The sequence below is a fragment of the Neopelma chrysocephalum genome, unplaced genomic scaffold (assembly GCF_003984885.1).
Source record: "Neopelma chrysocephalum unplaced genomic scaffold, ASM398488v2 Primary Assembly neopelma1_100, whole genome shotgun sequence".
Taxonomy (NCBI): domain Eukaryota; kingdom Metazoa; phylum Chordata; class Aves; order Passeriformes; family Pipridae; genus Neopelma; species Neopelma chrysocephalum.
Window position 1 is genome coordinate 1,941,757 of NW_020897763.1, and position 21,194 is coordinate 1,962,950.

General features: G+C 51.8%; 3 protein-coding genes and 1 long non-coding RNA gene across 11 annotated transcripts in view; 2 read left to right on the plus strand and 2 right to left on the minus strand.

Moving 5' to 3' along the window:
- Positions 1–3,753, minus strand: part of PFKFB2 (6-phosphofructo-2-kinase/fructose-2,6-biphosphatase 2) — a 14,739-nt gene extending 10,986 nt beyond the window's left edge. For 7 of the 8 annotated variants that reach the window (XM_027695307.1, XM_027695305.1, XM_027695306.1 and 4 more), the window contains exons 1-9: positions 3,656–3,753; positions 2,828–2,953; positions 2,630–2,726; positions 2,233–2,299; positions 2,024–2,098; positions 1,834–1,890; positions 1,267–1,391; positions 554–761; positions 209–355 (exon numbers count right to left, since the gene is read on the minus strand). In XM_027695307.1, the coding sequence (XP_027551108.1) occupies positions 209–355; positions 554–761; positions 1,267–1,391; positions 1,834–1,890; positions 2,024–2,098; positions 2,233–2,299; positions 2,630–2,726; positions 2,828–2,953; positions 3,656–3,719 (966 nt within the window). In that variant the 5' untranslated portion in view covers positions 3,720–3,753. Of the gene's footprint in view, positions 1–208; positions 356–553; positions 762–1,266; positions 1,392–1,833; positions 1,891–2,023; positions 2,099–2,232; positions 2,300–2,629; positions 2,727–2,827; positions 2,954–3,068; positions 3,100–3,655 lie in introns of those variants that run through there. The other variant, XM_027695303.1, reaches the window with a different exon arrangement.
- Positions 3,754–4,575: 822 nt separating this feature from the next.
- Positions 4,576–7,908, plus strand: YOD1 (YOD1 deubiquitinase). The gene is given in 3 exon segments (XM_027695432.1): positions 4,576–4,804; positions 5,378–5,694; positions 5,696–7,908. Coding segments are annotated over 3 exon segments (915 nt in total). The 5' UTR covers positions 4,576–4,596; the 3' UTR covers positions 6,086–7,908.
- Positions 7,784–13,481, minus strand: LOC113973385. The gene is made up of 4 exons (XR_003536201.1): positions 13,193–13,481; positions 11,939–12,294; positions 8,192–8,535; positions 7,784–7,890 (listed from the first exon to the last, which is right to left on the minus strand). It is a non-coding gene; the product is annotated as an uncharacterized LOC113973385 (long non-coding RNA).
- A 93-nt stretch (positions 13,482–13,574) lies between these two features.
- Positions 13,575–20,901, plus strand: CUNH1orf116 (chromosome unknown C1orf116 homolog). The gene is made up of 4 exons (XM_027695431.1): positions 13,575–13,745; positions 16,640–16,770; positions 18,212–18,389; positions 18,844–20,901. The coding sequence occupies exons 2-4, from the start codon at positions 16,684–16,686 to the stop codon at positions 20,028–20,030; spliced, it is 1,452 nt and encodes a 483-aa protein (XP_027551232.1). The 5' UTR covers positions 13,575–13,745; positions 16,640–16,683; the 3' UTR covers positions 20,031–20,901.
- The last annotated feature ends 293 nt before the right edge of the window (positions 20,902–21,194 follow it).

The following is a 21,194-nucleotide window of genomic DNA, read 5'->3' on the forward strand; positions in this document are numbered from 1 at the left end:
ACATTATTTTCCACCTAGAAAAGCCAAAGGGATTGACCAGCACTTCACTCCCAGCATCAAAACCATCCCAAACCTCATCACCACAGCTGGGGTCCACAATATATAAATAAATAAGCAGAAAACAGGTGATTTTATCATGACTAATTTGTTTTTTTAACATTATTTTCCACCTAGAAAAGCCAAAGGGGTTGACCAGCACTTCACTCACAGCATCAATCTCATTGAGAATCTTCCACTGCTCGTACAGGACCCCCAGGGACTCGGCCGTCTGGATCGTCCTCTTCAGCTGGCTCGTCCACACCTTCAGATCCACAATCTCCTGCTCCTCAATGAACTTCTTCAGCGCTTGGGAAAACTGGGAAAAGGAAAAGGGCTCAGGGGAGGTCAGGAGGGAGAGCAGGGGAAGCCGCAGTGGTTTTAAAAGCATCATTTCAAGGGGGCCGTGGCGCTCGCGGCAAGATCCGGCTGCCCCGCGCAGGGGGGGACGCAGAGCCCGGCCCTGACCCTGCTCACACAACACAGACACAGCAGCCAGGTGCTGCCAGGCACGTACCTGCTTCCCACGAGGTGACAGACCAGAATCCCCACCAATCTTGCCAACAAGGTTATATTCACTCTCACCATGTCGGCAAAGGTAGATGGTGCGTGGCTGGACATGAATGTTCATTAGGTAATAGACGATTTTACTCTGGATGTAATCCTGGACTCTGTTTACTAGGAACCGCTGGCCCACATTGATCACTTTAATGAAGGAAAGATCTCTGGAGTCAACATAAAATAAGAACACCCACACGACTGGTTTTACAAACGAAGCACTTGCCACCTGCGGGTGTAACCCAGCTATTTATGCTCTAGGAAAGGCACCAGCACTGCCCCTGGTCACTCCAGCAGACGGGAGAGACACTGAACTGCTGGGCTTCAAAATGCTTCCCTGTGAGGGTGGTGGGGCCCTGGCACAGGTTGCCCAGAGAAACTGTGGATGCCCCATCCCTTGAAGTGTTTAAGGCCAGGTTTGACAGGGCTCAGAGCAACCTGGGATAGGGGAAGGTGATCTTTAAGGTGCCTTGCAACCCAAACCTATCTGTGATTCTGTGATCACACTAGAGAAAAATCCTTTCAAATCACTCGGGACCCGTGATATCACCTTCACACAACCACACTTTGGGAGAGCAGAGGCTCCAGCAGACACATTGGAGTGTCCCGAGCCACAGACAGCAAGGCAGCTCGTGTGCCCGAGCACAAAGTGCAGCCCAGGGATTTCCTTACTTGTCATCAGCATCGGGATCCAGAGGCTGGTAGGTGACCTTGTAGCACTCTATCCTCTTCAGGAAATCGTCCATCACGTTCTCTCGGTGTCTCTCTGGGTAGTCGGGGCTGGAAACTTTCACCTCCTGGTCAACAGACAGTGTGGCTTTGTGAGAGCAAAGCAAACTCAAGAGGGAACAAAAGCAACGCTGAATAAGGTTATTCTTCTCTTTTGCAACAAATCCACATTGTTTGACGCTGCCCTGAGGAAAAACCTGCTCCTGGAGAGGAAACAAAGGGCAACTCTGAAGGCACTGAAGTGCTTGGCCCTGGCAGACACACTGTGAGCTCTGCCCTCCCTCACCAACACACAGCACTTCAAGGTCAAACATTCCTCAGCTTCATTTGATTTCCACATTCTCACATAACGGCTCCTTTAGCTTTTTATAAACCTGCAAACCCCAGCTGCCTGCTCCCAAGGTGAAATGGAAGAGCGAGGCATTTGCAGACAATCCCCCTAAGCCACCGGAGCCCATGACCTTGCACTGAGTTCCCACAGCAGCTGAGCCTGGAAAAGGCAGCACGCACCAGGATATTGGCAGCAATGACCTCCGGATCATCACAGACAGACTCCACAAAAAACACCTAGGGAGAAGGCAGGGAAGCACATTTCAGAGAGGCAAGAATTCCACCTTGAATCAACACTCGAGAGCTGCTGCCCCGGGGAGCCACAGTGTCCCTGGATGCAGTGACTACAAATCAAACACAGGGGCACTACCTTGAAAGCATTTTCCTTTGCAAAATTTAAGATCAGGTCCCGTCGCTCTCGAGTTGTGTTGGTGGCATCAAACACCTGTCAGAAAATGAGCAGCAATAAACAAGTTTATCTGAGACTTTTAAACCAGCCCCAAGTCAGGTCCCCAAACCCCCCAGGGCAGCTTTGAACTACCCCAATGGAAAACTCTGCCTGGTGCAGAGGAATCTTACAGCTATTTGCCCGCACTCCTCCAGCAGATAAGCCTTCACATCTTCCAGAGCCACCAAGGCACATCGTCTGTGGGACAGAAACAGGGATTGTCAGAGCTCATGGAAAGCATTCCCACAGCAAAGCCTCTGAACCACCAGGGAGGGATTTAAACGCCTCTCTCCCACCCCTGCATCTTCCCAAGAGGCCCAGAGATCACAAGGCACCTGCATCTACAACCTGCTCCATCACCTGACACTCGCAGCCTAAAGTGAACAACAACACTCCCACGCACATCCCCTCTGGCAGGATCCCTGTGCTGTTCCCTCCTGCTTCCACAGGCACCAGATGTTATTCCGTGCTCCTCAAACACAGAGCCTGCCAAGACCTGAGAGTCCCCAACCCCCAAAACCAACTCACTTGCGGATTTCCATGGCCTCCTTGTTGTCGTGCCTGAAGAAGTCGTAGGACTTGTAGGACTTCACCGCCTCGCGCCGGTACACCCCTAAATTAAACACTTTACACACGAGAGGAGGAGGAGGGCGTGAGGCTGATGGAATTTCACTGACAGATCTCCCAGTAAAGGGCAAAAAAACATCCTCACACACACACACACACCTTTGGTGGGCACCCCGATCCAGTTGAGGTAGCGGGTGAGCTTCTTGGACATGTAGGTCTTGCCACGGGCAGGGAGCCCGATCATCACGATCAGGGTCGGGGAGTTGGTCATGTAGGAAGCCCATGCTGCAAAAAAAAAAACAAAAAACAACAAACTCACCCCAAAACAGCAGCATCAGCAGCACTGCGGAGCAAAAAGCGACACCCGACCCAAAGCCACCCCATCTCCGGATGGACAAACCACCTCCGAGCATCTCCTAACGGGCTCTCGCGCATCCCATAATGAGCTCGCGCTGTGTCCTCGCGGCTAATTAAGTGCTGCGACCACTCCGTGGTCTCCCAGGTGTTCGCTAATGAGGCGGACCAGGAACACCGGTGCCTAATGGGGCTAAAACGCGGCTTTTAGCGCTAAAAGTGTTTACCGACCGGGGCAGGAGCCGCCAAGGGCGAAAGAAAGATGTTTTTAACAAACCGGTCACGTTCTCTCAGCAAACAGCCAGGGCAGGCTCGGAAAATGCCCGGGGAGAGGCAAGTTCGGGGGAAAAGCAGGGGATGGGGATGGATACAGCATCCAGGAGGCAGAAGAGAAGGAGGATGGGGGCGAGCGGGGCAAGGTGACCCCGAGGAGGAGGGAGACAAGGGCGGGCAGGGTTCGGGCACCCCCAGTGCGGGTCCCGCGCGGGAGGAACACGCGTTTTGGGGAAGGCGCGCGCTTCCCTCCACGGTGACACACACACAACCCCCCCCGCCCCCGATAATTAATTTCCTTAAGGACACGAAGCCGCATCCCTCCATCCCTCCCTCCCCCCGCGAGCCGGGGTTACTCACAGCACTGCTTCTCGCCCGCCCGGCCCCGCGGGGCCCCGCCGCAGCCCCGGGGCGCCGCCGACATGGCTCCGGCACGGCCGCGGCTCCGCGCCGCATGCAAACGAGATGCAAATGCGCTATGCAAATGAGCGCCCCGGGCGCGCGGGAAAAAGGGGGCGGCCGGGAGCGGGTCCGCGTCGCGCGCGTGCGCTGTATGCAAATGAGGTGGGCGGTGGCGCCGCGCAAATGAAAGGCGTCCTTGTTATGCAAATGAGGTGGGCGGTGCCGCCGCGCGCGGTGCAAATACACGGCGTCCGCCCCTATGCAAATGAGATGGGCGGTGACGCCTCGCGCTGTGCAAATGAATACACGCAGTTGTCCCTCTCTATGCAAATGAGATGGGCGGTGCTAACCGGCACTATGCAAATAAGATGCACACGGTGATCGTCTCGAGGCAAATGAGACGGGCGGTGTCGCCCCGCACTATGCAAATGAGATCCACATAGCACCCGCCTCTATGCAAATGAGACGGGCTGTGCCGTGGCGCTACCTAAATAAGACAGGCGTGGTCATGTTATGCAAATGACAAGGGGGCGGTGCCTTGCGACACTCAAAGGAGGTGGCCGGCGTTGTAAACGAGATGTACACGGTGGCCAAGCACTATGCAAATGAGATGGGCGGCATCGCTGTTGTTATGCAAATGAGACATACACGGCGATATTTTTATGCAAATGAGATGGGGGGTGCTTCCGTTGTTATGCAGATTAGACACACAGTGATCGGTTTATGCAAATGAGATGGGCGGTGCCGCCCGGCGCTATGCAAATGAGCTCCTCGCGGCGCCCCGCCCTCTATGCAAACGAACCGGCGCCGCCGCCGCCGCGCTCCGGGCGCCGCCCCCGGCGCGGCTCTCGCGAGAGCGGGCGGGGCGGGCGGGCGGCGGTGCCGGTGCGGGGGCCGCGATGCTGCGGCTGCGCTGCAAGGCCCGCAGCGGGTCCCACGCGCTGCCCGCGCTGTCCCCGCACTCCCCGCTCCGCGACATGCAGGCCGCGCTGGCCGCGCTCACCGGCGTGCCCGCCCCCGCCCAGCGCCTGCTGCTCGGCTTCCCGCCGCGCTCCCTCGACCTCAGCGACGGCGAGCGGCGGCTCGGCGAGCTCGGCATCCACTCGGGTGAGGAAGGGGGGGGGAAGGGGGGAGCGGTGTAATTAATGTAATTGCGATAATTAGAGAGGCCGTGGCGCGCACGCCCCGTCATCAGCCGGCGGTCGGGCCGGTTCCTGTCCCGGGGAGGTGTCAACACCCGGCTCGGGAGCGTTTCCTGCTCGGGGAGCGCCGGTGGTGCTTTGGCGGCGTCCCGGGGGTCCAGCGGCAGCGGCGCGGGGCTGGAGGGGACGGGAGCGGGACACGCCAGGTGAGTCCCCCCGGGGCCGCTGGGCTGCCCCCGGCTGCTTGGATAGAGCTCTTTCCCATCAGGATACTGAGCTGGGGCTGCCCCAGCCCTGGAAGTGTCCAAGGCCAGGTTGGACGGGGCTTGGAACCCGGGCTAGTGCAGGGTGGAACTGGGTGATCTTTAAGGTCCCTCCCAACCCAAGCCATTCCACGGTTCCATGATTCTGTTCTATGACCCTCAGCAACAGCAACAACACCACCACAGCTGTGTTGTTGTGTTTCAGGAGCAGCAACAGCAGCTTTAAACTCCACCTGCGTGTGTCCCTCTCACCTCTCCCTCGTCCCCTCTGGCAGGTGACACCCTCATAGTCGAGGAGGACACGTCCAAGCCCGAGCCTGACCCGCCTGTGGTGGCCAAGAGAACCATGTCCCACCCGCTCAGGGAGGCCGTGCCCGTGCTGGCCAGGAGGGTGGTCCCAGCAGACAATTCCTGCCTGTTCACCAGCGTGTCCTACGTGGTGGAGGGCGGCGTGTACGACCCCGGCTGCGCCCCGGAGATGCGGAACCTCATCGCCCAGATCGTGGCGAGCGACCCCGAGTCCTACTGCGAGGCCGTGCTGGGCAAAACCAACAGGGAGTACTGTGACTGGATCCGGAGGGAGGACACCTGGGGGGGGGGCCATCGAGGTGTCCATCCTGTCCAAGTTCTACCAGTGCGAGATCTGCGTGGTGGACACGCAGACCGTGCGCATCGACCGCTTCGGGGAGGACGCCGGCTACGCCAAGCGCGTCCTGCTGATCTACGACGGGATCCACTACGACCCCCTGGAGCGCCGGATCCCCGACTCGGACATTCCCCCCCAGACCATCTTCTCCACGAGCGACGACGTGGTGCTGGCGCAGGCCCTGGAGCTGGCGGACGAGGCCAGGAGGAAGAGGCAGTTCACGGACGTGAACCGCTTCGCCCTGCGGTGCATGGTGTGCCAGAAGGGACTCACGGGGCAGCTGGAGGCCAGGGAACACGCCAAGGAGACTGGACACACCAACTTCGGGGAGGTGTGACACGGGCAGCATGAGGATGGTTCCATCAACTACCTCACCGGTCCAGGATCAGATTCTGGATTCCCCCCCAGATAAGCTGTTTGTAACCGTAAAAAAAACTCCGTTCGTGACAACAAAAAAAAAAAAAAAAGAAAAGCTTGAAAAGCAAAGTAGCAAAGTTAACTTCATGGTGGCCAGGTTTGGGAATAGGGGATTGGAAATTAGGGATCTCCTCGCATAGCAGGTGGTGGACAGGGGCAGCTACACCTCGATTCCTGGAATAACCTTTTGTGTGTGTGGTCTGAGCAGATAGACACAATCAGGCTCAACACTGGTGTAAAATCCACCTCTGAGTTGCTGAGTGAACCTCTCTATGTTTTCCAGGTAATTAATCCAAAGGTTTGGGAAACACACGTATCAGCATTACTTACACTAAGAATTAGGCTCTGCACGTGGGAGCACTTCTCAGAGGAGAAGCTGCTCGTGTGGTGCACAATTTGTAATAGAAATAGCAAATACAACATCAAAATGTAGTAGAAAGAGGATCTCGGAGCTGCCCTACACCATGTTACCATCAGGAGCAGACTGTAGTTTGTGTGAAGAGAACTTTAGGGAAAGAAGTGGCCTCTAAGCTTTAAGGTAGCCTTTAAATTAATGAGTAGATGGATAAGTGTTGAATAAACCTATTAATCCTCCATAGGTAGTTTTTAGTTGCTTGAAAAAAAAATAACTCTCAACCCCCTGGTGTTTACACTGCATCACAACGTAGGCATGTTTTCCTGGAATACTTGGTATTCTTCTTCTTAATAGTATTGGGAATTCTGGCAAGAGGGAAATAAGTAGTTAGGGAAATGACTTAATTTGCATCTGTTAAATACATTTAAGCAGACTTTACTTGAGTAGAGCCAGTCATGGCCATAGTGTTACAAAGCTGTTCCAGGTTCCAAATACTGTATTATGAGCACTTTAAGGTTGAGTTCTCACTCTTTGCTGGTAATAAGTTTTGCCCTTTAAAGGCCGGAGTGCTGAGCCAGAAGGGAGGCTTGAAGTTTCTTCATCTGCTTTCTGCCTTAATGTGTTTTTTTTATCACTGGTGACTGTAGAGTAGCAAGACTTTTAATTCTGATAATGAAAGGTGCAGTTGAAATTTCAGAACAAAATAAGCTGTGTTTGTACCGTTGAGTATCAGGGAAGATGAAATGGGTTTGATATCTTACCTCACAGTGGGGTTGTGAAGCTTAACTGCAAGTGCTTTTGAGGTCTTTTAAAAGGTGCTGTAAAGGTGCATATTACTGAAGGGGATTTTTTTTTTCCTTTGAAATGCCTGCAACACATACTTTGTTTCTTGAATTTTAAAATATTCTTTGCCTGCCATTTTTCTGTTACTGTCTTGAGTGACCTTCCTTGCACTTTTAAAACGGGGAGCAAGAACGTGCATCTATCTTTGGACTGAGGCAGAAATAAACCCACTTTCCACGTGGAACCTAAAATCCAGTTTTAAAGGCCTCCATTCCTTAAGGCACCTGACTAAAGTGGTGCAGCAAAACCACCTTTTCTACACAAAAATCACGTTTCACTGAAGTTCTCAGCGAGAGCTCCCAGTTGGATCTTGAAACACAGGAAGGTCTTATTGAAGAAGAAACATAATTACACAAGTGCTTTGCTGAATTAAGGCATGAATAATTAAATATAAAGACTAGAATCACCAAGAGCACTATGGACCAGGTTTGGTTTTAATTCAGTATTAAAATACACATTAGCACTGTTGGGAGTTTCCTGTAGAAAACCATTTAGCTTCCAGTGTTAAACCCCGCTCTGCTTTTAGCCTGTCATTAGGAAAAGAAGGAAAAAAAAACCCCAAACCCAGCATTAAAAAGAAGCTAATGCTTAAAACCCAGCCCTCTAGAAGCTGATGCTTAAAAACCTAAAGAAATACCCGCCAGTTCAAAGGAACTTGAAGATTACACTGTGTTATAACTACTTGAGCTGAAATCCTGTCTAGGAATGAGACCAAGAGACTGTCAATCCCAAGGTGTGTTCTCAGCTTTCCCTTGGAAGCTGTGAGATGCCTTGGGCAAGGAGCTGATCCTCACCCTTTGCCATCTGTCAAATGGACACAAAACCTACCTCAGAGAGGTGCACGAGGTGTCTTTGGGTGTCTTTGAAACAGGAGTGGAAGATCCATATTTATTGTCTGCCATGTTTGCAAGCGCATTGACTTCGGGGAGCAACATTTTAGATTTTAGCTTCGTGTCCTTGGGTGGTTTTCTCAAAGTGTGTAAAACATCTTTTTTTGTTGTTGTTGTTTTGGTATTTCTCAGTTGCAGTATTTTTTCAAATTAGCATTCTTTAATCCAGAGTGTTTAGCTTTGCTAGATCATGTTTGCCTTGGAAATCTGCTAAAAGAGAGAATCAGTTCCGTTTGAGGGAGACGTGTCACTTATCACTGCTTGGATGTTTTCTTTTGTTGCCTAGAAAATAAAATCTCTTTGCTTAAAAAAAAAGAATCTCAACTGAACTGCTGTAATTCCTGGCTGTAAAAGTTCACACTGTTACAGGCTGACAGACTCAAAGAACAAGTAACCTCTGGTACTGAGTCAGAAAACCACCTGTGATTTTCCTAAACTGTCCCAAACAAAAGTATCTACATTATTTCAAATGTAAGGTCTGGGTAGATTTAAAGTACAACTCCCTTTCTTTCAGGGTTGTTTTTTTTTTAGTACCTTTTAACCAGGATTTGCCTGCCTTTAATGATACCTTTAGGGGATTATCACAAAAATGACATCCTGCTATTAGTGGGATGAACTTCCGAGCATCACTCCTACATTTGCACTGAACTGTGATTAAATGTACAGCAAGATGTTAATTAGGGATATTTTAGACTAGAGCTGGTGTGGGACACAGGTACAGGCAGGGAATAGTCTCACCTGGCAAGAGCAGTTCCAAAAGTCTCTATAATACTGACTTATGTCCTTACCATCATTTCTGTTCTCACACACACTTAAAATAAGCCTTAAATTCCCAGGTTGCCCAGAGGAGCTGTGGCTGCCCCATCCCTGGAAGTGTCCAAGGCCAGGTTGGAGCAGCCTGGGCTAGTGGAAAGTGTCCCTGCCCATGGCAGGGGATTGGAACTAGATCATATTTAAGGTCCTTTCCAACCCAAACTGTTCTGGGATTTTGGGATTCTATGATAAATATCAAGAGATACCTGAGTTACCAGGTGTGCTGGTTTAAAAGTTAACCAGCAAGGCAAAATGAACTCAATTCAAAAGAGAGATTTATAAGTCAGAATAACAATTTATTAAAATAATGCAATAAGTACAATTATACAGACAGACAATTGGTTTTAATCCACAAAACCCAAATGTACAAACCCAGCACCCTGGGGTATGAACAAAAGTGGTGTACCTTGGCCCACCCCCCGAGTCCAAAGCAAAGGGAGAGGGAATAAACCTGCTGGTGGGAGAGCTGCTGCAGTCTGGTCAGAAGTGGTGATTGCAGTCCAGTCGAGGGTGGTGGTCTCAGCCTGGTTGGGAGCAGCGGTGGTCTGCTGTCTTCTTCTGGGTCCCACGAGAGAGAGCCCCAAGGCTCTGAAACTCCCAGTTATATACTCTCCAGTTCAGGCGGGAGTGCTCAGTCCCTCCCTCAGAGTAGGGAATTCCATAAAAGGGCATGTGGATGCTCAGTCCCTCTTATCAGAGCGGGGAATTCCATATAAGGATATCAGAGCGGGGAATTCCATAAAAGGGTACAGGAACATCTTCCCACCTTGCAGGCCTCTACTGACAGCAGTTTTTGGGAAATGGCATGGAGGCTATAGAATACACAGCCTTGGGCTACACCCATCCAGGGATGAATTGGTCCCAGCCGTTCTAACCAGGACACCAGGACTCACAGAGAATTTTACAAACCTCCAGAACCTTTTATGCATTGAAATGTATAAATCATTAATTACACTTTACAGATATTTGGGCTCAGTGGTACACAGATCTAGTCCATGGATGCCATAGATTGAAACACCAGTCTTGGGAGAAAATCAGTAATACCCTGAATTTCTCAAGGGCAAACCCAATTCCTTAGTTCTGGATCAGCTCAGATAAAAAGAGCAGCTCCTGGGGAGAGCAATGAGAAAAGGAACATCTTGTTCCATGGTACAGAAACAGCATCTTAAATCAGCACCTTTCCATGTGCAGGGTCACAGGAGGAGCCACTTGAGACAGTTTGGGGACAGTCTCCTGTTCCCATCCCACTTTCATCAGGAACTGGTGGAGAACATCACAGTGCTACAGTTGTGATCAGTCCTGAGGCAACAACCCACTGTGAAACTGCACCACAGGAACACAATGTTCATTTTTAAAGCTCTCTGACTCAAGCAAAATTATCTATTTGCCCTTTTCCACCTTCAGAGGAGCAGGAGAGGCACAAATGAGAAAAAGCGGAATTTCTCTGCCTGAAACACAGAAACCCACGTGTTGGGGCAGTTTCTGAGAAATCAGACTGACACACAACCTCTGAATCATCTGTGTTTGGCTGATTTTACTGCCCCTGCCCTGCACGAACCCACCCATGGGCCAGCCCTGCCAACCCCTCCCTGGCAGGGAAACTCTTAATAAGGAGGAACAAAAAAGTTTTCAGCTTGCTACTTTGAAAATTAACAACCATCCTACAATTAAATGTCTGCCTGCATTTTAAATCAAACTGCATCCAGCTGTAAAACTGCCATCAGGTTTGCTCTGCTCTGGCCTGGGCAGAGTAAAATTCCTTCAAATTGGGTGAAATCAATATTGTTTTTTCACCAGTCTGAGCACCAGAATGGTTTCTGTAACAGAAATGCAATAGGGAGTTAACAAAATTAGGTTGGCCAAGATTGCAGTTTCCTCATCTATTATTTTTAATTAAAGCCTTGAGGAAGATGTTGGGGAACTGTATTATACCTTGAGAGCTGCCTTCTCATTTCTGGTGTTGAGTTAATGGCAACCAAGCTATGGAAACATATAACTTCAGCTCTCTACCTCTGTTCTGTAAAATAGAGATAATAAATAGAGTTCCTTGGCCATATTAGGGTTTAATGACTTCTGTAAACTGCTGTGGAATAACAGCAGGCAACAACCACCTGGTATTTTCCATAACTGATTTGTCAGCACACAGACTGTACCTGCAATTTGGTTTAAGGAAAGTGTCCAACAGCCCCACAGAGTCAAATAAACGTCTTAAGTTGACAGGAATCTTATCAGTGACGCCGTGTGGATGTGTTTCCTTCGGGGCCAGCCCTGAATCATTTGTGTTTATGGACAGGGTGGGGCCCAGCGGGTCTGTGAACGTGCCAAAGTCCTTTCAGGGCATTGTGAAGTTTTCCCCTGCATCATTTGACTCCTTGCATGTGCTTCATGCCATATATATGAAATCAGACCTTGTTTTGGGTCAGAGCTATTTATATTCGGTGGAGGAAGAGGAGGAATGTGGAAAAAGAACAGGTTCTTCCTGGGCATCTGATTCAGAGAAGCTCAAGATTTCTCTTAATGGATCGTGACACTTTTCCTGACCCGCACAGGGCACTGCAGGCAGCCAGCTCTGCCTGTTTTATTGCATTCGAGGCCTTGTGCTGTCAGGACACCCTCACCCTGTCCTGTTGCTCATTCACAAACTGTTTGCGGTGAAATAACAAAATAACTCCGCGTTTTGATTCGCTCCCCCTCTTAAAGCAGCCTCAGCGCTGAGGCACGACTCAGCAAAACCGGCGAGACCCTAAAGCTTCAATTTAAATTTTAAATTAATTAATTAGTTAAAAAGAGTTAATTGATTTTAACATTTAGCATTAAAAAGACTTCATTAATTTTAACATTCAACATTTAAACTCCCTTTAAATCGCCGCACCATCCAGCACGACACCAGTTAACACCCCCGGAGCAGCTCCAGCGGTCCTGCCCCCAGCGCCCATCCCCGGCTGTCGCAACGCTCCGAATGTGCCGCGTCCGCATCCCTTCCCTGCTGCGGCCCGGCGTGGGAGAGCAGGAATGGCTGGGGCTGGCTGGGCTTGTCAGCAGCCTCTGGCTTCTCGATTTGCTCCTCGGCACACGTCCCCTTTTGTAACACCCCAAAGCCCGGGCTCAGCACTGCCGGTGGGAGCCTCCTGGCTCATCTGCTTTCTTTTCTCTCCGTCTTTAATTAGCTGATGTTTCCACTTCCCTGTTCCGTGGAGCAGGGAACATGCGTTGCAACACGGCCTTTCGCTAAAAATACAACTTAAAAAAAAAAAATAAATCACCGAAGCACAAAAACGTGAATGATTTCGGTGGCTGTGCCAGTGCTGGAGATTTCCTGCAGGGTTTCTGCTTGGATGTTTGTGGTTATTCAGTGAGAAGCACCTCGCAGAGCAGGTACAAGTCTGGGCGGGGAGGGGGGAGAAGGGGGAGCAATGGCCAAAGCGCTGTTTATCAGCGAGAAAAGCTCTGATTTTAATAGTAGAGCCCAAAGTCGGGGTAATAACAAACCACTGCCTTCTCTCAGCTGCCCCTGCAGCACCCCCTGGGCAGATCGGGGGCTGGGGATTGGTTTTACCCTGCACAAGGTCCTGCAGATGGACAAACCGGGCTCTTCTTTACCCTCCTCGGGAGGGAGGCAGCAGAGGTGGTACCCTCGTGCTCGGAGAAGGGGATGCTGCTGCAGGAAATGCCTCAGCAGAGTTTCTAAGAATGTTATCAGCGTGAAGAGGAATGGACTTGTAGAGGGGCCTGATGTAAGGAAATATTCCAGGAGGGGCAAAGGGACCTGCAAGTCGGTGCTGGCACAACGAGCCCCGGAGAAGCACCACAGACCTGGGCACCCCCTTCCCTAGCACGTAAATAAAGCTCAGTGGCGAAGCTTCCCTTCCAAAACACTTTCTACCTGTCCTTACAACCTCCTGCCAGCGCACAGCAGCACGCAGCAAACTTTTGGCCTCTGGGAAGCTCCGGTGATCTACAAGTACATACCTGTTCTAGCACAGTCTGTGTTTTTAAGAGCCGAGAGAAGGAACCGGCTCCTACCCCCGAGCCTGCGGGACCTCCTGCACAAACCACCTGGGAGAAGAAACCTGTTGTGGGGGTGACGCGTTTCAGGGCGCAAACGCCCAGCCAGGGACGTAATTACCGTGTACAAAGGCTTTTTTTGGTCGGGGCAGCAGCTCGGAGTGCCCCGAGTGTCAGCGAGCAGCTATGCGGCAGAACAGGATGTCGGATTAAGGAGTCTCCGGCGAAACCCGTGCCGAGGACATCAGAGGACACCCGGCAGAGCAGGGAAGTGAGTGAGCTGGGTGGTACTAGCCCGCAGCCTCCCGGGTGCTGCCTGTGCTGGCTCAGAGAGCTCGGCACGCCACGACCCAGCGCTTCGGGGTCACAGCATGGAGGAGTTTTAGGGGCTCGGCAGCGCCCTGAGCCCAGCCCGGAGCAGCAGGAAAGATGCCCTGCGTGGGGGCGAGATGAATTTCTCCCGGCCCGGTGCTCCCGGCTGCAGGTGAGGGGCCGGGGATCGCTGTACCTGCGGAGCACCCAACCCGCCCAGCACCCGCGCAGCCTCATCTCCGCCGGGGAGGAGGGTTAATGTGTAACCCGGCTCTGTTTGGTTAGCCCAGAAAAGCAAAGAAGTCCTGGGATAGGCACGGCCGGGACGAGGATTTGGGCAGCACGCAACGACGGACGTCCCGGTAAAAAAAAGAAAAAAAAAAAAAAGAAAAAAGAAAAAATACAGATTAATAATAATAATCTATATTCCTTCTTGTCCTTTGCTTTCTGTGCTTTTCCTGCTCGATGGGCTGCGGGTCGAGGGGCTCAGCGTCTCTGCCTGGGTGGGATGGGGGTTGCTCTGGGTGCCTGCAGGGCTTTGCTTTAGAAGGCTGAAATGTGGTGGAGGTGTCACCAGCAAAGCTGGACGAGGCGGTTTGAAGGTGGTGGTGGGAGGCAAGCTGGGGAGACCCACAGCTGCTGGGGGGACTTGTGCTCAGGACAGCAACAGCTCGGGTGGCTGCTGCATGTGCTTAATTTACTTGTTTAAATAGGAGAAACTGTAGATCTGCCACCATCCCCTTTCCCCCTGAGGTGGGATCCGTCCCGCTGTGCTGCTCAGAGCAGGAGCAGCTGGGACGGTGCCTGCAAAGGGGGGGGTTTGCTTTCATTTGTGTTTCGGGCTGGCCAGGACAAAGCCAAGGGGTACAGGAGGGGTACAACTGCTCTGCCTCAGGTGGCAAAACCACCGAGGTCTTTTAGCACTGCTGGAGAGCTGGGATAGGGAGCTTGGAGTGGTGCTGGCTAAAAGAAAGTAGCCTCTTCACATAAAGCAATTAGCATTAATTGCTACCCAGCACGTCTTTGATGTTTGAGGGCTCCGTGGGCTTTGCAAAGGACAGTTATGGCAGCGGCCACGGAGGCTGAGGGAAACTGGCTTTTTGTTTTAGATAAAAAATAGCTTCTTCCAATAGGATTTTTAGTGGGGGAAGAGCTACACAGCACTGAAAACCAGCTATAAAACAGCTTTTCGAATACCACGTCTTTAAACGCTCGGTCGCATTTTTGGTTTGTGGAAAGGAGGAACTGTAAAATCATTCTGAATCACAAAAACTGGGGGGTTTTCAACACTGATTTTTTTCCCCCCTTTCCCGAGTTGTGCTTTGGAGCCATAATCGCATCAGAGAACTGGTGGGCAGGAAAATGAACTTCTTGTTTTGGTGCAGATCCTCTCCAGTGCCCGGCGAGCTCGGGGCTGAACTTTGCCTCCCCGTGAGCTGGGGCTCGGCGGGTGCCAAAGCTTTGGCAGCTGCTTTGGGTCTCTATAAGTACTGTTTGAATGAGAGGAAATTAGTTCTTTAGTGGACTGGAGATGGTGGGCATCCTCATGGAGAAACTGGCTCCCTCCCACCCAGCCCCAGCCAGCTGCCAGCTCAAGTTAAAGCAAGACTTTCACTTCCCCAGAAGTGTTTTGCTCTTTCAGATTTGGGAGGGAGGCAGCGAGAGGCATTAAAACAATCATGGTCAAGCCTCTTGCTACTTAGAATTAGATATAAATCTACAAATCTATATATCTAATTCTGATATAAATCTGAATTTCACGTTGTGGACATTCAAGAAGCCTAAAGTCCCCTAAACTCAGCAGGTATCTGCTTCCTGACAGCTCAAAGCCCTGGCTATGAAGTGATCTGAATTCAAAGGATCCAGGGAATTGCTGTTTCAAAGCCACCACTTACTGCAACGTCATTTAAGCAGTAAATAATGCAAAGCCAAAACTGAAATATTAAACTCCTCCTGCATGGAAGGATTAGATCTGTCAGGGCGTGGGCGTTGAAATCTGATTTTTGTGGCGTATTCCAATTACAAAGGAATTCTTTCAGGGTCTAACGCTCCGCACAAGCAGCCAGTTCTGCTCACTTATCTCTGGATCTAATTCCCTGATCCTGCTACAGGCAAAAAAAAAAAGCAGCAGTTTGTTCCTGTGGCCAGGTTACAGCACAAAGAGCTCCTCTGTCTCCCGCCGAGAAAATCCTCTCGCGTGGGTCCCTGTGTATTGCAGGGGGTGTTTGTTTTGCTGCTCCCATTCGCCCCCGCAGCCCCAGTTCCCTCCTGAAGAAGGGGGTGGTGCGTGTGAAGGAAACTAATTGGTGGTGCCAGGGAATTTTGGAAGCTTCCATGCTTTACATCCATAAGTAATTACACCTTCCGTGGGCACTTGGCCCGTCCCCGCAGGCAGCAGAGCTCTCTGCAGGTATAACTGTCCCCTCTGCTACCCAGGACCCTGCTCTGGGGTGGTTTTGGGGTTGGGAACCCCAGTTCAGGGTGTTTGTCAGGCAGCTGCTGCCACGTTGGAGTCCCTCTGGTGTTTGGGGTCTGGGCTGCATCCAGAAGAGCATCAGGGGGGCATTGAAGCACAGAGGGGGACATCGGGGTGCTCTTTGCAACCCCCCTGGGGCAGCTGCAGCCTGGGCACGGCCCCTGCGTGCCCTGATCCCTGCAAGCTGCGCCCAAACACACCCAGGCATGCCCTGAAGGTACAGGGGCACCTCCCTGAGGGCACCTCCCCGGGGGCACCTCCCCATGGCCTCCCCAAGGAAGGGTGGCAGAGGAAGCTCTTTGCCAGGAGGAAGCTCCCGACAGAGCAAGGATGTGAGTAAACAGCAGCATTTGGGGTCAGCACGTTCAGAAGTTCAAGCTGCAGGGCTGGCAGAGGGTGTGGTGGAGGGAAGAGGTCCCATGAGCCGGGGCTGGGACTTGAGCTGGGGCAGGATCTCTGCTGCTGAGCTCTGAGGCTGAGCTGGGCTTACACAGCTTTTTCCCTTGCCTAATCCACCCCTCCGAGATGATTTAGAGAACCACCAACATGAGCTGGCCGTGGATGGGCTATTCCAGAGCTTGTCCCATCTGGGGAAAACTTCAGTTCGAGGATGCTTTGAAACAGCCCAGCTGTGCCTTCTCCTGGAGAGAGCAGCCTAAGATGGAGCACATTTACACCCATCCAGCAGTTTCAGAACCTCCCTCCAGCTCAGCCAGGGTGTTTGCATCACCCCAGGGGGGAAATCTCACAGCTTAATGCTTCTCCTTTCTCCTGCTCCAGCCGGGATACTGCCCTCTGTGCCGGACACCACAACAGCCCGGGATATGCCCAGGAAGGAGCTGGGGATGGCTGGCTGCAACTCTGGCAGCTGTGACAGCATGGTCAGCATGACCTCCAACCACTCACAGCGGGTAAGTCACCCTGGTGTGCCCAGCCTGGGTGTGGAGGGGCTCAACTCGCCCCTCTGGGCAGCTGAGGAAGGATTTTGGTCAGATGTCTGCTCCAAACCGCTCTCCATCGGTGCTTTGGAAGCACCTGGGGGCCCTGAGACAGCACCGTGCTCAGGGCAGCACAAGGACCAAATTAATCCCTGTCCCGGAGCACACCCAGACTTCCCACCCTGCCAGGGGTGCAGCAGCACTCGGGAGCCTTCACTCCTGAAAGGTGTCCTCTGGGACATGACCCCGAGAGCCCAGAGGCTCCTGTGCTGCCCAAAGGTGCAGATGGAGGGCAGGAGGGGCCTGGCCATGCCCCAGTGAGGGATTAGACCAGTTGGATCACTGGGTCAGACTGGCTCCAGCAGGGGTGACTTCACCCGGAGGAGACAGTGAGCTGTGCTCCTCCCGCTGCCAAGAGATTCATCTCCCAGTTAAGGCAGAGAGGAGTTTGGACCATGGGTGTAGATGTGTAATTTTTCACTATCTGTCCATTAAAGCTTGTTTGTCTCCCAACACTGATTCCAAGATTGATGGACTAATTACATCCTGTCTGACTTGGAGCATAATTGATATGTGGAAGTGCAACACTCAGTCCTGGCAGGTTTTCCATTTGATGTATTGCAAACCAGAACCAAACCCTCTGAATTTAGTAGGGATGGAAAAACTGGTTGTGATATTGCACGGTAAAAGATTTGGATAAGTGTCTCTGCAAAACAGCTCCACCTGGGATAATTCCTCCTCTGTGTTTGTTGATCTGATCCACACTCCATCCTGTCCTGCACTTCATTTTTTTCATGGTATATTGCAGGAATCACCTTGTAACCTGGCATTTCCACAGCAATATCTGATATTACAATATCATATCTCTTGGTACTCGAAATACAACAAAAATTAAACAGGGTCTTGCTGAGGTATGAATGGGAGAACATGGAGAGTTCATTACCTGCACAGAAACCTTCAGTATTTAGGATTTTTCTAAGGTTCAGCACAGGTGTTTTTACCAATAGATCACCCATATCTCCCATCTGCTCATATTTCAGAGTAAATTAAAGAACTAAAAGGTAGAGACCAAGTTTTCAAGTTCTGAATAACCCGTCTTGTGACACACAGAGTGGGGCAATATAAAAATGGCTTCAAGTATATATATGTATTTCTATTTTAGAGGAAGTTGTGTATGTATATATGTATATATGTATTTTTATTTTAGAGGAAGTTGTGTATGTGTATATATATATATATTTCTATTTTAGAGGAAGTTGTCTATTTTTCAGTGGCTGCAATACCAATTTTTGGAATAGCCACTGGCCCAAGTCTCCTGGCCAGGAGCTGTCACAGGCTGCCTCTTAACTACCAGGATATTAAACAGAAAACACCTCTGCCTCCTACCTTTACTACTTTATGTTCTTTTTTCCAGAGTGATAACAGCTATGACTATTTATCCGTGGAAGAGAAGGAGTGTTTGATGTTCTTAGAAGAAACTATTGGCTCCCTGGATGCAGAAGCAGACAGCGGGGTCTCCACTGATGACACTGACTATGCAGAGCCCTCCAAGCTGCCTGGGACGTGGCCCAAGAAAGACCCCGTGGGTCGGGGTAAGTGGGAAACCCTTCTCCAGGATTTGTGTGCAGAGGGAATGTGTCATGGGGAGCGTTCCCTTGGCAGGGAGGGGAGGGGCAGTGCCCCAGTTTTGTGTGTGTGGTGAGGCACAGCCAGGTGATTTCCATCACTCGCTGTGGGCACCTTCTCCCAGTTCTCCCGGGCAGCTTTGGAGCAAGGTCATCAGAATCACAGGGCAGAGCACCTTTGCTGATGCTCCCAGCAGGCTCACGCAGATTAACCTCCTTCACCAGGTGCTTTGTCAAACCCAAAGTGTCTGTGTGACTTCCCAGGCAGTGACAGGTCAGCTGGAGTCAGGGTGAGCTCTGGGGGCAAGTCCTGAGCCGTGGCTGTGCTGGCTCAGCGGGTGTGAAGTGTGTCCTGCAGGTAGGAAGGTGCCCTGAGCCCACGTGTGGGATTCTGTGTGACTTCATCTCTCTCCTTCCCCAGATTTGGGAAATGGGGCTCCCCCTCCAAGCAGAGGTCAGCGTGCAGCTGAACAGAAGAGTGGCAAGAGCATCTCTGCCTCCTCCAGCTCAGCTCCAGCAGTGGTTCCAAGCCCAGGCTATTTCAGTCTTCCAAGGAATATCCCTGCAGCAAACAGAGCTCCTGACAGCAAGGTGACTGTCCACACAGTGAAGGACCCGGTGCCAGGACAAAAACCTTCACAGGAGCTGGCCAAGGAGGACAGGCTTGACCAAGCCAACACAAGAAGCCTTGTGAAGTCCATGGGATCTTTGATCATCCAACCTTCAGATCCCTTCCAGGATGACCAGGTGACCCACGAGTGGTCACGCAGCAATCGCTCAGATGCCAAGGGGGAAACAGCCAAGGAGACCAAGACTTGGACTTCATGGGGCCAGCCAGAGAAATCCACACTGGAAGAAGCCCCTCAGGACCCTGATGCCAAGCGAGGGCCTCCAACTGCCCCCAAGCCACGAAAATTGCCACCAAATATTATCCTGAAAACCAGCAAAACCAGCCCAGTGCCGCTCGCCACGGAGCACAACCAGAAGGTAAAGGCACCACCTCCACCCTCAGGTGGCTCTCAGCCCAGCTCTGCCAGTGATGCTGCTGCTGAAAAGGTGAACTCCGGGCACCTCGACCCCAAGGAGAAGGAGAAAGCCCATCGGGAGGCACTGGAGAAGCTCGGACTCTCACAGGACAGGAGGGAGCCCAGCGCCCACCTCCAACCTCCCACACACCCCCAGCCAAGGGAGACCCCCCTCCCCGTCCCTGGGGAGCCCGAGGCAGCGGGAATCCGACAAATAGCCTTCAAATCCAACACCCTGGAGCGCTCTGGAGTGGGGCTGAGCAGCTACATGGCCAGCACCAAGGAGCAGAACGCCAAGAGCAGCAGCTCCCTGGGCAAGATGTCCTTCATCGAGCGCATCGCCCCGAGCTTCCTCAGGGGCAGCCGCCCCCGGCCCGTGTCCCTCGTGGCAGGGAAGGACTTTGCTGGCCTGAAGGAGCAGGGGCAAATGGAGCAGGAGAAGAGCAGCAAGAGGAGATCCCACCCTCTCCCGAGCTTCCCGAGGCCTTCCCGCTCCGCCGTCAGCGTGAAGATCTCCCCGAAGGGCACGACCGACGAGAACCGGCGGGAGGCACTGAAGAAGCTCGGCCTGCTGAAGGAATAACTCCACGGGCTGGTGGGAGAGGGGCTTTTTACCCCAAAATCCAGGTGCCTGCACTGCCTGTCCCCTGGCAGGTCGCTCCTGTGCTGTGCTCTGCTGCCCCAGCACCTCGGGAGAGGCACCCGGAGGTGTTCGGAGCTTCACGACCAAATAAAGTGATGCCACGTGTACATAATATTTTGTACATAGCAGGTTTATATGAGCTATTTATATAAAGCATCACTCAGCATGTGGGCAGGGTGTATTCTCCTACAAGGTCTTTAATGCATTTGGGGATCCACTGAAACAGGGAAGCCTTAGAATTAGGGGTTTGGCTTGTTTTGAAAGGGGTTGCCTGTGGATAAAGCCTTTCTGGGAAGAACTGCAGGGCTCTGCTGTTCCTTCAGGACTTTTTGGGGGGGTATTTTTATTACTTTTATCACAGCCTCTGAGGCCTGAGCGCTCACCTCCCACGTGCAAGTGCCTCCCAAAACCACCACTGCCAAAACTCTTGGACCAACAGGCACTGGAGGGGGCTCAGCAAAGCTCTCCCTCACACGGTGTCTGCTGGAGGGGCTGGAGAGCTGCCCACACATCCCACTGCCTCCTCTGCCACCCTGCTCTCCCACCCAGCCCCAACCTCCTGGATCTGGCACTTGGAGGATGTATGAACATCATGAAGTGACTGTTAAGAAGCAACAGGCTGTGTTGGTGTCAGATCCAGAAGCGCTGCCCAAAAATGAGAGAGATGCAAGTCTGAAACAACACCAACTCATTCCCTTTCAAACTCTCCTGGCGTCTCTCAGCCCCAGCTGATGCTGCCAACGTCTGTGCTGCTCACCTTTTATAACAGAGGTGGTTTATTTCTCTAATAAACTTGTATATGATCAGAAAATGACAGTGTAGTACGGATTTATGTTGCAATCTAAACTCTGGTAAAGCTAAATACTGCTTTTTAACCTTCAATATACCTTGATTTGAGGAGTGTGAGTCACCCAGGCAGCAGCTGGGCATTCCAACTGATGGGTCTGAACCAGAGGCAGGGGATCCTGCACCCCAGGGGCCACAGAGATGGGATTTTGTGTGAGTGCTTCCAGCACAATCAGCAGATGCAAAGTCTCCCATGGCAATTCCATGGAACGACCTGGTCTGGTGGAAGGTGTCCCTGTCTAGATCATGGGGGTGGAA